At 41.6% G+C, this 17693-nt stretch overlaps 1 protein-coding gene across 3 annotated transcripts in view; it reads left to right on the top strand.

Annotated features, from left to right (window-relative positions):
* The window catches only part of TOX (thymocyte selection associated high mobility group box), a 258369-nt gene that overhangs the window by 205178 nt on the left and 35498 nt on the right, over positions 1-17693 (top strand). For all 3 annotated transcript variants that reach the window (XM_066624058.1, XM_066624060.1, XM_066624059.1), the window contains exon 5: positions 7474-7704. In XM_066624058.1, coding sequence (XP_066480155.1) covers positions 7474-7704 — 231 coding nt within the window. The remainder of the gene's footprint in view (positions 1-7473; positions 7705-17693) is intronic.

The following is a 17693-nucleotide window of genomic DNA, read 5'->3' on the forward strand; positions in this document are numbered from 1 at the left end:
CCAATTCAGTGTTTTCTTTCCAGCCACTGTTAATTTTCAAATGTTTGCATATTGGACCAGATTTTGTGTGGTGCTGAGCTCCCTTTCTCTTCCTCTCCACCCCCTTCCCTTGAAGAATTCTGCAAGGGTGCACATTTTCCCCTATTTTGTCTTCCAGTTACATTGATCGCTTATACAGCAAGTCGTCACTTAAAGTTGTTTCGTTACAAAGTTGATGAGAAAAATAGAAATCGATTCCTGGCTGGGGCCACTGTCTGTGTGGAGTTTGCGCATTCTCCCCACATCTGCATGGGTTTTCTCTGGCCCAGAAAGCTCACGTTTATTTCAATATTTAATATTAGAAGTGTCTTGTGTTTTTATTTAAACATTTGGTGATGTTTTTGTGATCAGGCATATAGAAATGCATAAATATAGGAAAAAAATAACTCATTTACATAACTAATAGATATGTTAGCAGTAAAATTAGTTTCTTTATTATTATTAACAACTTTATTAACATTATTATTATTATTATTATTATTATTATTATTAACTTTATAAGTTGTTTTGCTTCAAGTTGCAGTTTCCAAGAACATATCGAAAACTTTAATTGAGAACTTGCTGTACAGTAGCATATTTTCATGTAACTTACAGCCCAATCCTATGCATGTCTACTCAGAAGTCAGTCCCATTTGAGTCAATGGGGCTTACTCCCAGGAAAGTGTGGATAGGATTGGGCTGTTAGTTGATGAGATCCACTACCTGATATATTTGCTTTATAAGAAATTCTTCCAGTTAGCAAATAATTTCCAGTTAGCAAATAATAACTGGCCACTTCCTGAATATATCTGAAGTAAAGAGGGCACACCCAAAAGTAGTTTTTCTGTAGACCTCCAGTTGCTCTTAATACCAGCTTAACTCATCTTTAAAATTATAAACCGGCATTTTCCAAACTGTAAGTTGTGACCCACTGGTAGGTTGCGACCCACTGTGCAGTGGGTCTTAACCCCTTGTGTGTTGGACCACCACATGATTCTTCCTGTAGTGCCGCAATACCTTATTGGGAGCCCCCAGAGGCCACTTCCAGGTTACACCAGGCCTGCAACTCACTCCATTGGCCTCCACAGGCCCCAGAACGCCCCCCAGACCATAGCACCATGCCATGCAACTGAAAATCTGAACTGCAGTCTCCCTCGTGGGACTTGCGTGCTGGGGTGAATGTGGTGTGATTGGCTGCCAGGTGTAGTTTGTATCCTATGTACCATCGCAGGAAAGTGGGTGGGATACAGGGTTATAGTAGGTGCAATTTTCTGCTTTTTTTCCCTTCCCCATTGTACCTTATGGGGTTATGCATACCCACACCAAGTCTGTTGTTGACGTAGGTTTTTTCTGGCAATGGGCGCGTGTCCATTGTTTGAAGAGGAGTTAGGATATAGTCTGTGGATATGGTCTTCCATAAACCGTATCTTTCATGGTCTTCAATGTCAACTCCACCTCATTCCTCTCATATCCCTCCCTTCCTCTCAAGGGGGAGGCAGATTCATCCTGAAGTGAGGTTCCTGGTCAAAATGATGTGAACCTCCCCCTAGTGGTAGGTGTTAGGGACCACTGATGAATCTCTTCTCAGCTGAAGCCACATCTGAAATTGGGTAGGTGAATCTAACAGTAAGTCCAGCTTCCCAATCTCCAGGTGAAGATCATCCACCAAAAGCATTCACTGTCTTGCTCAAGCCAGAAGCCCATTGACAGGGATCCAGTGGTACCCAACTGAGTCTGAAACTTGACAGAAACTGGGCACTCAACAGACTTTGCCAAAAAGGCAAGGTTAGGGCAGAAGTTGGGTTGGTTCCTGGCGCTAGCATGCTGCCACTGATCATAAGAAGAGCCATGGTGGATCAGGCCAAAGGCCCATCTAGTCCAGCTTCCTCTATCTCACAGTGGCCCACCAGTTGCCTCAGGGAGCACACAAGATAACAAGAGATCTGCATCTTCTTGCCACCCCCTTGCACCTGGCATTCTGAGATAACCTATTTTTAAAGCCAGAAAGTTGCACATACCTATCACAGCTTGTAACCTGTGATGGATTTTTCTTCTAGAAATCTGTCCAGTTCCCTTTTAAAGGTATCTAGACCAGACATCATTATCATATCCTGTGGCAAGGAGGTCCACAGAATAATTACTCACTGGATAAAGATCTTAACTCTGCCTCACTGCTTTTGGATTGGATCTATGTTGTCTATAACCAAGGGGCCAAACCATACAATGAAACTTTAAATGTTGTGTTCTAGATAATTGTTTGCTTATGTGAAATAGAATTATTGGAATTAGGTTGCTTTAGCATTTCAGCAGCCTGAGCTTCTGTAGTGTTGGATCCAACTTTAGATCTAAATGGGAGGCTTAGCAATTGCTTCCTCAAAGTAACTTCAGTATTGCTTAAATTTCTCATTCCACTCGCACTTATTGTGACCATTTCAGTATTCTGAATGAGTACTGCTTTTCACTTAGACATAACCATTTATTCTGTTGGGTCATTAAACATGTATCCTGGTACTGCTAAATATAATTGTGATGTGCTGGATGCCATATATGTTCAGAAATATATATTCCTAACTGGATGGATGACTGCTTGTTTCATGGTTGTTTGAATTTCATTTATGAAAAAATTTCATGAAATTTAGAGAAAAGAGAGTAATGAGAGGACTGTAAACAGCAAACATTAACTAACTGAAACATGATAACTGAGGAACTTCTGCAGCCTATTCTGTTTATGTGGCTGAGAGAAATTTAACCATTTTTACTTTATATGGTAAGTTATAAGTAGAATTTTATGTTGTTTGTTCAGTCTATTATGCAGATGGTACTTGATTAAAATCTATTTTAAACTATGGTGATTACTGCGAGATAGTGTGAACAAAACAGCTCTCCTACTGCCATTAAAGGCCTTGGAACTATTGCAGTTTATTTTAAATATGCTTATTGGCGTTTCTTAACTTCTCAAGGGACATTTAGATATCAACAATCTGCCTTATTTGATAGTCTTAAATCCTTTGCTGTATATCCTTGTGATCTATTATTTTTGCAACATGGTTAATACACACATTTTTAAAGTGAGAGACTATTGCTTTCTTGTGATAAATAAGTTAAATACATCACTATAATTAAGCAATAAGGCCTGACAGGAGGTGGATTACCATGAGCTAACTACACCTCTAGGGATTTTAAAGCACAAGTCTATGCTTAGCAGAATAACTATGAAGATTTTTTTTAATTATTTCCCATCTGTCTCTGTTTGGTGGTTAGCAGCAAAGTCTGTGTAAGTGCTAGATGGTTGTAAGCATAAGGTAGAACATCATCCCCATTATTTTCAAGGTTATTAGTTGTGGATTTTTTTATTTATTTCTGCATTAAAAAAAAATGAACAGAGTTTCTCTAGCGAGTACTCACCCTGTAGTAAAGAGAAGAAACAAGGCAGAGTTGATGGATCATTTACATTGCTTCAGAGCTTGTTCAGCTTACCAGAAAACAGCTTTCCACTTAACCTTTTGTGCTCATTAAGGTTACTCATGAGGCTGAGCAAGATGTTATAACAGTATCCCAAATACGAAAGGGTATATCCAGGTCTTAACATCCTTACTTCTTAGGTTGCTACTCATTCCATTGTGATCTATTGGCAATATTGTGATATTCTATCCATCAGTAATGAAAAGGCTGTAATCTTCATCACAGCATTTTTTTCACAACATTAAAAAAATCCCCAAATGTACATATCATTGGATACTGAACAAGGACATCTTCAATGCTGGGTCCAGATTGCTGAGAACCCTTGGCAAAGTCATGTACTGGGGCCCCCATGGGCTCCCCATACCCTGATGGTGCACTGGGTGCTGAAGCTAGTACTAAAATTTCAGAGATCATCCTGATTGGGTGAACCCTTGGCCACAACCTGACCTAACTGACCACTGAAATCACCCCTGTATGTTCTCAGCAATAAGTATTCTTTTAAAATGTTATCAAGATAACAATATATTACTGTGGGAGAAGGGTTTAGCTTAAAGGCCTATACTTGCTCCCAGTGTGGAAGGGATTGTCACTCCCAAATCGGCCTTTTCAGCCACACTAGATGCTGTGCCAGAACCACCATTCAGAGCATGATACCATAGTCTTTCGAGACTGAAGGTTGCCAGCAACAACAACTGTGGGAGAAAGGTTTAGCTTGAAGGCCTGTATAAGCAGCCCAATGATTGACTAATTTAGCATGGGACTGCTTAGCATCTAGAAAAGTTTACAAAAACAATTTAAAGGACTTAAAAAACATTGTAGGTACAATAATTGAGGGAATTGTATCAGTCATCAATATTTACGTGACAGACACTATACAGGATACACCCTTGACACTCATGTGATCGCTCTCTGCATGGAAATTCTAAGAGCAGTAGATGCATTAGCTAGGGAAGACCTTCGTTTTCCAGTGATAAAATATTGGAACTTGAGCACTAGAAAAATGTGATATACCACAGCAGAAATACTAGCTTGCTGGTAGATGTCTGGATCCCCTGGAACAACAGAGCGATAATTGCACATTTATTACACTAGAACCAGCTGTCTAGAAAGGCCCTAAAGAAATATTATTTCTATTGGCTTAGGGGGGGAAATGTTATCAGGAATCTTTAAGTCTTGCATTGAATCAGTTTGAGGCCACTTTGCTGCTATAATATGGGTATTATTGGGAGGAAAATTTAATTTGTACAGCTGAATACATTATGGTGCAATGCTGTCTCTGCATATAATGCAATTTTATATACTGGTTATTTTACTGTATCACCTACAGCATAGAGCAGAATAATAGCACTTGAAAGTCTGAAGTCAGTGTTTGTACTTCCGTTAAGGCCTTAAGATTAAATATGTTGATTAAACCAATTAATCAGTTGATGACTTTTTTATTTAAATGAAGACATTTTTATTTTAAGAACATTTATACCCCACCTTTTTTTTTTTTTGCTACAGAGATGGTCCTCAGTGACTTACAGGACAAAGAATAAAATGGTGGTGATGATTAATAAATAATAAAGGCAGTACTACAAAAATCCAAACTGAAGACCATTCTAGTAACTACTAGTAGCTCTAGTAACATTACTGTCCTTAACTTTAAGAACAAGTTGGATTTTTAGACAGACTTTAATCAGTCTTCAGAAGGAGTATATGGTAGAGACCATCAAAATGCAATGGACAGGGCATTCTAAATAATTGAAGTGACACTGACTGTCTTTGTCCCTTTGTGACGCTTTTCACAATGCTAAGGGCAAGGATTCCCAGAGGAAGGCCTGAAGTAATGAACTGTACAGCCAGGAAAACCTGTGTGGGAAGAGATGGTCTTTGATTCCCACAAATAACCAGGTTGGGTTATGTTTTGGGAAACTTGATGTGTTTGGAATGCTTTCATACTCCAGCTCATGCTTTGCTTACCTGTTGGAAGAATTAGTTTGGAAAATAAAGTGGACAATTACTTTTTCCCACCACCAAGACAAGACATCATACAGGGAACTTTCATGAAGGCTGTGATCCTGCAGATTTCCTTGCAGCATGATCTAAAACGGGTGTCAAACTCATTTCATACGGAGGGCCACATAGCATTCATGATACCTGCTGAGGGCCAGAAGTGATGTCATTAGGCAAAAAGTGATGTCATTAAACAAGTCGTAACAAAAAATAAACACTTTTTTCTCACTTATGAATCTTGATCATATTTCAAGACATGGGAGAGCCCATTTCTCATGTGGGCTGCCCTTTCAGCAGTAACACCTCAGCACTACTCAGCAGCTGAAAACCTGAGGGCCGTATAAAAGCTTCCACGGGCTGCATCTGGCCCGTGGGCCTTATGTTTAACACCCCTGATCTAAAAGCAGTTTGGTTTCTCCTTCTCTTCCTCTTGAGGTGGAGGCATGGTTTGGAGATTCTTTGCTAAATCTGAGTTTCACTTACTGTACAAATGAGATTTCAGCCAAAGAATCTCTGTTTTTGATTGAGTTGAATTGTGCTTTATACCAGGGGTGCCGAAACCCCGATCCTGGGGCCACTTGTGGCCCTCGAGGCCTCCCAATCCGGCCCTCAGGGAGCCCCCAGTCTCCAATGAGCTTCTGGCCCTCTGGAGACTTGCTGGAGCCCATGCTGGCCTGATGCAACTGCTCTCAGCTCTCAGCCAACTGTTCGACTTCTCGCGTGAGCAGAGGGATGAGGGCTGCCTCCATAGCTTGCTGTTTCACGCCTGTGATGCAGCAGTGGCAGCAAAGGAAAGGCTGGCCTTGCTTTGTGCAAGGCCTTTTATAGGCCCTAAGCTATTGCAAGACCCGCATCCATTCATATAAGTTCCATCTCTAATATATTCATATATGTAAATTTATTGAAATTCGAAATATAAATTAATTATTTTTTCCCCCGGCCCCTGACACAGTGTCAGAGAGATGTGGGCCTCCTGCCAAAATGTTTGGACTCCCCTGCTTTACACCATGAACCTGTCCATGTTCATTCAGCAGTAATCCCTAATTATTTAAGTGGGACTTACTCTGAAGTAAATGTGTACAGGCTTGCAGCCTGTAGCCCAGGAGTACCCAAACCCTGGCCTGGGGGCCATTTGCAACCCTCGGGGACCCCCGATCCGGCCCACAGGAAACCCCCCAGTATCCAATGAACCTGTGGCCCTTCAGAGACTTGCTGGAGCCCACGGTGGCCCGATGCAACTACTCTCAGTGTGAGGGTTGACTATTTCACCTCTCACATAAACTGCGGACCAAGGACTCCCTCTGCTGTTTGCTGTTTCACGTCTGTGAAGCGGCAGCAAAGGAAAGGCTTTGCGCAAGGTCTTTTATTGGCCTTGAGCTATCATGAGACCTTCATTCATACATATAAGTTCAATCTCTAATATATTCATTTATGCAAATTTATTCAAATTTTAAATGTGAATTCTTTTTTTTTTTCCTGACCCCCAACACATTGTCAGAGAGATGATGTGGCCCTCCTGACAAAAAGTTTGGATATCCCTGCTCTAGCCTGTATAGTCCATTAAAAAGGGAAGAGGGGTATCCTCTATAAGACAAGAGATGTACTTTTTATTTTACATTATTTTATTCCATTTGCAGCATCCCTATGATTGAACTACAAATCAATGTATCAGGCAGCTCTTTAGAGGTTTGGTATGCCATTAAAACTTGAAAAAGTAAAAAATATATAATCTAAGCCACATTTAAATGCTATGATATGAAAGCAAAATGTAGATGTATAATAAAATTAGGAAAGTAAGATTACATAACCTAGAATATGCAGAATGCATTATATAGATGAAAGAATGTAGGATGCCAAAAAGAGGACATGTAATTAAAATAATACTTTAAGCTGCAGAAATCCAAATGCACATGGACCAAATTTGAAGGTTTATCTTGTTCTGCAGTAATAGGTGGTGGAGTTCTTGTCATTTATAATTTGTAATATATTTCTTGGCAGGTCAATGGAGGAGAGAAAAGACCTGCCTCCGATATGGGAAAGAAACCCAAAACTCCGAAGAAGAAGAAGAAGAAGGATCCTAATGAGCCACAGAAACCAGTTTCTGCCTATGCATTATTTTTCCGAGACACTCAAGCAGCCATCAAGGGTCAAAACCCAAATGCTACCTTTGGCGAAGTGTCTAAAATTGTAGCTTCTATGTGGGATGGCTTGGGGGAAGAACAGAAACAGGTATGAGAGATGCATGCAGGAATCTGACTGACATGGTTTTAGAAGATTTAATGTGTGTTCTTTTTTAAAATTCCAAATTATAATATGATCTCGTCTGATCTTGGAAGCTAAGCAGGGTCAGGCCTGGTTAGTACTTGGATGGGAGACTGCCTGGGAATACCGGGTGCTGTAGGCTTATACCATAGTCTTTCAAGACTGAAGGCTGCCAACCAATATGACATAAGCACAATTTTCCAAACCCACATACACCTCAGTGAAACATAATTAAACTTGTTCCAGTCATTACAATATTTATTTTATCTACAGTATTTTTATCCCGTCTTTTTTCCCAAAGGGACCCAAAATATACAAATAGAAACAAAATAATGTTCCTATCTTTAGGTCTTGAAAAATTATATTCAGTACTTTCTGACTATAGTGGGAGAACATTTAGGCTTAGGCTGTGATCCTATATACACTTTCGTGGGAGTAAGTCCCATTGAACACAATGGAAGTTGCTTCTGAGTAGTCATTCATAGGATTGGGCCATAACTTTTTTTTTAAATGAAAACTTTGGTCACGTTCACCAACTAGTACTGGCACGGGAGATGAATGATATCACCAAGAATGGTATGGATACTATCCAGTGAGCGCTGGTACCATTTATGCAAACACGTTCTCGACAGCATCCATAATTGTTATTACTGGAGGAAATTTGTATTTTCCAAGTGACAAAATGTGACTTTTAAAATGATTGGGAAAATGTGATTTTTTTTCCCCCATCACCAAGGCACTTACCTTGAGAAGCCATCTGGAGTCTGTGCAACAACTATGAAATAATTGCATGAAAAAAAGATGTATAGAAAGGCCCTAAGCAATGTCTTGGCCTATAAAGAATTAGCAGCTTCTTTTGTAATATGACCCTTCTGTAGAAAGTGCACTTTTATTCTGAATGTCAGAGGTATTGTTTCTGTTTAAGATAGATATCAGCAGTTGAGGAAATGTTGTATTCCTTATCATTTGATTTCACAGATCCCATTTATAGGCAATGCTACTGCTTTCCTCACCCCTTCTGTCAAGAAAGCTTCACAGTGATTGTAAGAAACAGTGATTGTAAGAGACAATCAGGTGGAATGTAAAGTAGTACTGAGAGTTCCCTTTTGTATACACGAACTAATAATTCTCCCCTCATCCACATTTCTTTATTTCTCTTCACAGTTCCTTTATTGCCTCTCTCATTTTAAAATTACATGCAGGAAACTGATTTTAATATTTTCTCCTCTAGCTCTTATGTTTTATGTAAGCCTGCTTGAGCAATATTTGATTAAACGTTGGTACAGCATAACACATAGTTTTATGCAAGAGACATGCCTACGTGAACTTGATGAAGGAAAGGTGGAGTGATTAGGGTTGCTTTGCAGAATCATAGTTGTATGCAATTGGGTTATAGTTATTGGGTTTCAATTTCAGATTTTTAAAAAGTGTACTAGTTTTATCTGATGAATACTGTTTAACACTACTCAGTAAGAAACAGAAGGAAAAAAGTTAGATCTTAATCAAATGGCATTAGTCAGTCACAAGGATGTGAAGGTTATGAGTGAATATTCCATATGTACAAAAGGCTCATGGGGACCTGCTACATATTACTGTGTCCTGAATCAAGCAGGACCCAATGCAGCAAAAGAAGTCTCCCATGCTTTCCAGCCTGTTCTCCACCATGCACAGAAAGCATTCGTTCCCTTTCTCTCTATCCTCAGGTCCTCGCCACTTAGGATCTGGACCACGACCTGATACCATTTTGGGGCCTCAGCCCTATAAAATTCCTTACCCATGTTCCTTGTACACTCCCATCAAACCCACACTTCCAGGTTTGATGGCAGTGCTCAAGGAGCACATTAATGAGGAGAATGATCTGGTTCTTGCTTGAGCAAGCAGGAAGTACATCATTACAGCTTGCATTGGTGCCAGATTGGAGGCGACGATAGTGGCATACTGGGTGAAAGGCATTGCTAAACCACTTCCCCCTTGGACCCCTTGCTATCTGCCACTGATACAACCTGCATAAGGTAGCCTCATGGAGGTTCTGGCTGTGTCGCCATCCTGCCCACCCCTGCAAATTGTACTGGAGAGAGACAAGGGGAACCTTGTAACCTGAGAGGGAGGGAAGCTGGTGAACTCCAAGGATGTTTAGGAATGTAGCCTCAGAAATTCTCTCCAGTCATTTCACAGTGAGTATCCCTCAGATAGGCAGAGTTGAACAAATTTTTACCTTGTCCTCAAATTTATACAGAAATAATTGCACGAACTATTTTTTTTCCTTTTCTTTTTTAAGTATCTACCAGACATGTTATGCTAATTGACAGAAACATCCAGGGGTTTCTCATTTTCCAGCTGTGTTTATTTGACTAGCATATGGGAGCATGCAAATTATTAAAGGAAAGCTATGTTAATCACTTGAGTTAGTCAGTTTCTCTTTGTAAATGATAGAAATCCCAATGTGTATTTCATTAAAGAGCACAAAGTTAAGTCATCTAAAAGGCTCCTCCTCACTGTTCAGGAAGTGTAAAATATTTAAGGTAAGCTCATGCCACTCTGGTGTCTTCTTCAGCAAACCAAGGGTTGGCCTGATCATCTGCCTGAAAAGGTTGTTTTTTTTTTAGCAAACTTAATTCATTTATGTATAACTTCTGAGAGCAACTAGATTGACAGGTGGACCAAACACAGGGGGAATGGGATCACTTGCAGAGTTGCATTAAAAAGAAATATTTTGTTCTTTCCATGCTGAAATTGGTTGAAGAAAATGGAGCATGCAACAGAGAATGGACTATTTGTTTCAATACAGCACTTATATAAGATGTGAATATATTTCAGGATCACATGAAAGCGGCTGCTTGCTTCAGGCTGCCGCAGCACACAATAAACGAAAGCTCAGTTGCAAAATGTTTTGGCCTTCTTGCAAAGAGAAGACCTAAAACAGCCAAATCTGTAAATTGCAGTTACAGAAACACAGAATATTGTGATGCTGCAGGGGTATTACCAGAACAAAGTTCTTTGGGAAGTCCCACCAAAGCAAGCAACAGACAGCCGTGACCAGGACATGAATGGTCATTGCGCACCCCTCCTAGATGTAGGGTCTGTGAAGTTGAACCATATGTATATAAACGCTGTTCTAGGTGGGGGGCACCTCGCTTGTTTTGTGGGACAGTCTAGGCCTAAACAGTGTGATAGAAAATCCCAGACCCTGTGGTTTTCAGATTATCTTCCTGCTTTTGTTGTGGCAGGAATGTTGTTGACAACTTTTGTGGCTTGTGCTTTGTCCTTACATTTCAGAACATGCCAAATTCAGATTAGCATAGGACATTTAGCCCCTGCCTTATCGCTGTAGTTCTTTTCAGTTGTGCCTTCAAATGTTTCCCACATGGAAAGGAAGCACTGCTATCAAATTCTGTAGCCATTTATATCTTTGCTTGGGACTGTTGCCTTGTGTTGTTCCTTTTTCTTCCCCACCTCCCCCCATGGCATGGAATACCTTGTCATGCTGCGTTCTTTGCTGCGAAGCTCTGTAACTTTTGTTTTGTTGCACATACTTTTGTTGAGGGGGGTAGTAAAAATACACAGGGCAATCAAGAGTTAAACTGTTTGGATAGATAAAGTCCCTTTTTAGCTTTCAGGCGGAAGTTTGGGCTACAAGGCAGCATAGGTAATTTTTTTGTTGTTGTTCAGAGGTATGGGGATTTTTTCTTTCTTTTTAATCATTTTAAATTTGAACCAGATGTAATTGTAGTAAATGATTCCTGAGTTCCTAATTGGAGATCCAGTGAAGCTGTAATAGAATGAGCAAATTACAAACAAAATGTTCTTGTTTACATTAGTGTAACTGACTTCATGGCTTCAGCCAAAGACCTCAATAAAACATGCTGTTATAATGCTAAAAATGGAACTGAATGCCCACTCAAAGTGCTCTGCACAAAGTTCACTTCTCTCTGCAGCACTTTTGAGTCAGAGCAGTTGAGTTAAAGCAGGAATGAGCTTGTACCAGAATGTGAATTCAGATGTGAATGTTTACTTAAACCTTGTAGCAGGAAGCCAGGTCTATGTACCTAGGGAACCACAGTGTAATGATCAGATAAGACATGCCAAGGAACTGCTGGAGCTGTAACATATGCTTTCTTTCAGGCTACATAATTTGTTCTCAGTAATATTAGCTTCCACAGTTCAGCTCAATAGCAACACCTCATTATTTTATCCCTCAGTATTTATTCCTATGTTTGACGCCTCATGAAATTACTGTTAATGTGTTTATATAAGGGCAGATCTGACACAAGTGGGAAGGATTTAATTTCCCACTCAGTCTTTCCTGCTGATGTGTCCTCTTTCCCTTGGTAGAAGTGGCAAGTGTAAATAGTTAATTTGCCTCAATTATGAGCCTGTCCTGCTAAATTAGAAGCAGCAGGGATATGAAGAGCTAGAATTATACTTCGGAGGCAGCTGACAAATCCTCTGAGCCCACAAAATCAAATCATTTACTCCTCACTGGTGCTCAAACACCCACTAGACAAATGCTGCAGCTTATTCTTTATCATCTGATGAAACTTGGATTATACATTGCCTGTACCTTAGGAATCTGAAGCCTTTCAAGAAGGGAGTTGGTGACTGTGTTGCTGTTAAGAGTTTTCTTTGCAGTTCAACAGCTTTGAGAGTTTGTAACTTGGCCACTAGATGTGGACCATATTAGGTAAACATGTGCAACATATTCCCAAGACCTATTTTAACCTCAGATCATATTCAGAGTGTTGATGTGGAATAAAGAGTGGAAAAATTGTAAGAGGTAGGGTATTGTCACCAACTCTCCACCACCTTTCAACAGTATTTAACTTTCCGCATCGCAGCATTGTACTGCGATATGGTCATGTTTCTTGAATATATTGAATATATTTCTAACTATTTGATAAAACCAAGCTTACCTCATAATCAGGTGTGTCTCAAGACTGTCATTTATCCAATAAGAAGGTGATCCTTACCAGGATCACAATGATCCCTAAGATTCCCACATACCTCAAGCACCCAGCAGTTGTACATTGAAACAATGCAAAGACCTCAAACCCGGTTCCCTTTTGTGTACAAGTTGTCCTGCTTACCCTTTTTGGCCTTCCTTTGTTGCTGTCCTAGGCCTGAGCATAATCAAACACCATAGTATAAATCTGTCACAAAGTTGCTCATATGACCCTGAGGGATGCTAATTCTGCCACCTTCTGGAAATCTGCCTTTCCCTCTTGCTTGTGGGCTTTCCAGCAGCAACTGGTGGAATACTGTGGGAAACAGAATGCTGAACTAAAAGGACTTTTGGCCTGATGCAGCAAGACTTTTCTTATGTTGTCCCCTGTCTATAACTGAGTATTTTGTTCATACCCCCCCCCCTCGCCTGGTTTTACCATGCCAGCTACCTGGGATGTGTAAGGGTGAACTAAGCCAAGAGAAGCAGGAAGTTTTAAACAGGTTTACTTAACTATGTTTTATGATTATAGCTCAAATACAAAGAGGATTATCCAAAGAGTTTAAAGATAAAGGTACAAGATGTACTTCATGATTATGGTGTACAATATAAATGACAAAGTTTTAGCCTCATTGAGTAATTAGACTCCTTACAATAAGTCCTTCAAGCATTAATATTTACAATCATTTACAGTGTTCAAAACATGCCTCATTCCGGTGTCCTCCTCCTCCAATAACACAGGCCTACAAAACTGAAGGTCAGAAACGTTTTTCCCAAACTTTATGGTGGTTTGATATGAATTTGGGGTGCTGATTCCAAAAATGGCATCCGTTTTGCCCTATCATGTCTAGTTTTGGAGATATAGTATAGCCTCATTAGTGAATGGTTCAAGCAGCTTCCTCATGAGGAAGCCATGGTGTAGGCTATGCCGTGTCTCCAAAACTAGATGTGATAGGGCAAAACGGATGTCATTTTTGGAATCAGCACCCCAAATATACCCAGGAATTGGTGTAACGTTTAAGGAAGCAAAATGTGTATTGGCCTGTGTAATTATACTGTAACATCCATGGCGGGCAGAGACCCCGTCCCTTGGTGTGTGACCACGCGCGGGGAGCTTACCCTGTCGAGGCAAGTTGGTCAGCGGCAGAAAGAAGGACGGGAGGCAGACACAGCTGTTTTGCACAGACGGTTTAGTCGCATCAAACTCTTGACATTCATGGGCCCCATTGCGTCATAGGCCCCATTGCCTTACACAGACTTGTGGCATCAGCACAAAATAGGCTTGTTCCCTGCTCTTTCCCCGACCCCTTGAGGTTTTAGGCAGAGCTCTCCAGCTGGTGTCTGTCAGCCAGGGGTATGGATTCCCGAGGGCTGCAGTGTTGTTGTCTGGGGTCAGCTTAGCTGTCCTCAAGAGGACCCCGGTACCTCCAGTCTTGCCCCTCGATCAGCTGGCCTCCAATGGAGGTAGTCGGTACCGGGTCCTTGGTTCTGCAACCTCACCTCTCCAGCTATCACCCCCAGGGCCCAGGCAGGCCTAGGATTGGGAGTTCCCAGCCCCCAACCCCTCTCTCCAGGGCCAAGGTAAGCAGTTCCCTTCGGGGCCTGGATTGTCTGCCTAAGGTGGTTACCCCCTCTGGCCTTCCCTTCAACCCTGCTCCCAACTGGAGAGGAGTGACTTCTCTCTAGACTGTCCAGCCTCCTTATGAAGCCAGCCTTGGGCTGGCCCAGCCCCACCCCTTCTGCCCACGTGACTGCTGGCTGCTCCCAGGAGGCACTAGGTCCTACTCCCAGGGAGGTGTCTTGCCTGGGACCCCAGTCCTGATAGTGCTTAGGTCTTACTCCCAAGGAGGCCCCTACCCCTGAGGAGACCTCTGCTCCTGAGGAATTCCAGGCCACCCGGGCTGGGCCTAGGTGACATATACCAATTCCAATACTTGACTTCTTACTCTCTTATTCCCAAAATTGTTCTAGCAATTCTACATTCAAGAATTGCATAACAAATGCAGGACTATAAATGTCTTTTTAGCACTATCAACCCCCTTTCTACTCCATACCAAGCTGTTAATTCTTTCATTATGTTTGTATTCCTGGCCCGAGTCACTTTTTTTACAAATATAGGGTCATAGAAAGCTTGCTTATACTGATGACCCAATCCTATTCAACTTTCCAGCACTGATGCAGCCATGCCAACGAGGCATGCACTGCATCCTCAAAGCCTCCTCAAGGAAAGGGAATATTTGTTTTCTTACCTCGAGGCTGCATTGGCACTGGAAAGTTGGATAGGATTGGGCCCTGACTCAGACAATTGGTACATCAAGGTCAGTACTGCTGACCCAGAGTGGCAGAAGCTCTCCAAAGTTTCAGACAAGAAAAGAGCCCTTGCTGCCAGAGATTGGACCTGGGACCTTAAACATGAAAAGCATGTGCTCTACCACTGAGCCACAACCCTTATCAGGAGACTCTCTACCACCTACATTGTGGTTGCTAAACAAATTTGACGTTAGCATATACTGTATAAATGTCAGTTTGATGCCCGAGACTGAATTTTAAAGAGAGCCATCTCACTTGTCAGTGCCAAATGATGACCAAAGGCCTTCCTTAGCACAGACTAAACCAGCTGCCAAAACCTTTGGATTACAGGACAGGTGCATCAAATGTGGAGAAAATCTGCTGCCTTTATCCCCACATCTCTAACCAACACTATCAGGATGCTTTTACATCTTTTGATTCTAACAGCTTAGTTTGTTTTTGTTTTTCAGTTTTCATCATAACCTAATTGAATCCATCCAGCCTGATGCTTACCAGAGCCACAGTTAAGTGCCACTCCTTACAGCTGGCTCATTTTTAAATTCCAAAGGTTAAAAAGGCAAACCTATGAACTGTTGAGAAACCAGAGATTTCCCATCTAGGGGGAAGCTAGGTTAAAAGTGAAGTAAATCACATAAGCCAACGGTTCCCAAGTGTTTTCATCTGGCGGCTCCCTTGACCTACTGGACCATTGGCTGCAGCTCCCCATTAGGGCTACAATCCTAAACATTGCATAGGGCTGTGGGTTTTTTGCAAGGATTCTGTGGCTCCCCTGGCTGATTTCAGAAATCCCTAGCTTCCCAGAAAGCCACAGCTCACAGTTTGGGAATCAGTCATATAAGCCATTCTGATTTTATTGCCCTTTAAGGTTATTATTCTATACCCATGTATGTGGAAATAAGGCCCATTGAATTTAATTGCTCTTGCACAGCCCAGTTCTGACATGTAAAAAATCAACTTACGTAAGGGTGACCAGAACAGAACTCTTATATAAGTCAGGGAGTGCCTGTAACTGTTAATAGGTGTTAGCACTGTGGACATCTACTATTTTTTTCTGTTCTGTTTTGAGATGCACACTTTTTGGGGAAAAGATACCTTCAATAAATCCAGTTTCCTTTTAAAAAGCAAGTTAAACCTATCCCTTATTTAAAAAAAAAACAGCAGTTCCAGTTTGTTTTAGATATTTGTATCCTTTATTGCTTTCTACTTCTCTGAATGCAGCTGTGCTTAATGAACTGGAATGAAAGTAGGATAAAAAAATATATCTGTTGATAGGAGGTGCTAGAATGTGTCCCTAAACTATCAACACTCTGAAGGTTCCCATGCAGACTGAATTTTGTTTCCGCTGGGGATTTGTAAGGAGATTCATAGAATTGCACAATTATTTCTCTGATTTCTTTTTCCAAATACTTCTATCAGAAATATAATTTCAGCTCTCTTGCTAATATGAAAGAAGTTTCCAGTTAGCTAGGAAACTTACAGGGTCTGTCATAGCTGTTTGCAACATGCTTGTATTCTAAGCATTGCCAAAACAAATTGTATTGCCATCTAGATTTTCCTGTCTGTTCCATCTATGTTTAATATCCTTAAACACTTTCTGCTTAAAACATAATTTGCTTATGGAAGATAGCACTTGCCTCTTTCTTTAAGAAGTAACATTCTGCACCTTTCCTTATTCAATCTGTGATTTAACCCATTTTTGCCTGACCCACAGGTGTACACATTTGGTCCCTGTTGCGTATATGCAACGTTGGGAAGAATGGCTTTAGAAAAATCACTCCAGCAAGATCAATTTAGGCCACACATATACCTTCCAGCTGCTGGCTTATAATTCTGTGTTTAAACAAATATCCTACAGGGGAGAATATAAATTATCACCATAAGCTTGATGAGAAAATCTAAAGGAGGACAGAGTGTTTTCGCAAGAGATGAGTTATGTAAGATTAGCATGGGTTCCCAATTATGTCTTTATTGGGAATCTGGCATAGAAAACATTTTGTTCCTCAAACACACACATAGCAGCCTTCTTTAATGGCATTCTTGAACAGTATCTTCCTATTTTATAGCTCGTTTTCTCTAGAAGAGGCTTTCAAGTGATATGAAATCTTGACATTACTATGCCAGTGATATTTTTCCAGTTGCTTTCTTAGGAGTAATATCTCAGCACCCATCTGTCTATAAACTAACATACTTTGTCCTCACTCAGTCATAGATTGATGATTAACAGCCCAATCCTAAGGGGCAGCCCAATCCTGAGCTGCCCGGGGCGCCCCTGCTCGGCGGCACCATGAGGGCTACTGCCAAATCCAGCATCTCCTGCGCTACCACGGGAGGCACCTCGGGAGTAGGGGATGTTCGTCCCCTTCCCCTGGGTAAGGGAGGTAGCCCCGCAATGGGGCTATTCTCTTTAGCAGCGCCCAAAGGGCACTGCTAAAGTAAAGGCACTCGTGTAAGGCACGCAGCCTCCATGAGCGCTTAGGATCCTGCTGAGCAGAGCTCCACGGATCCTCCTCCCGCCTGCCCCCAGGCATGCCTCTGGCATGCCCCCCTCCCCGCGTCACACCGGCCTCCCCCCTCCCCGGAACGCCCCCATCCCCACCCCGTTTGTCATTCTGCAGTCCGGCGGTCGCAGGCACCACTGAGCTGTGGAACGCAGGCATCCGCCGGGCAGTGGCTCAGCGCCAGCTGGAGCTGAGCCACCTCCGGTGGG

This window comes from Tiliqua scincoides, chromosome 4 (assembly GCF_035046505.1).
Source record: "Tiliqua scincoides isolate rTilSci1 chromosome 4, rTilSci1.hap2, whole genome shotgun sequence".
Lineage (NCBI taxonomy): Eukaryota > Metazoa > Chordata > Lepidosauria > Squamata > Scincidae > Tiliqua > Tiliqua scincoides.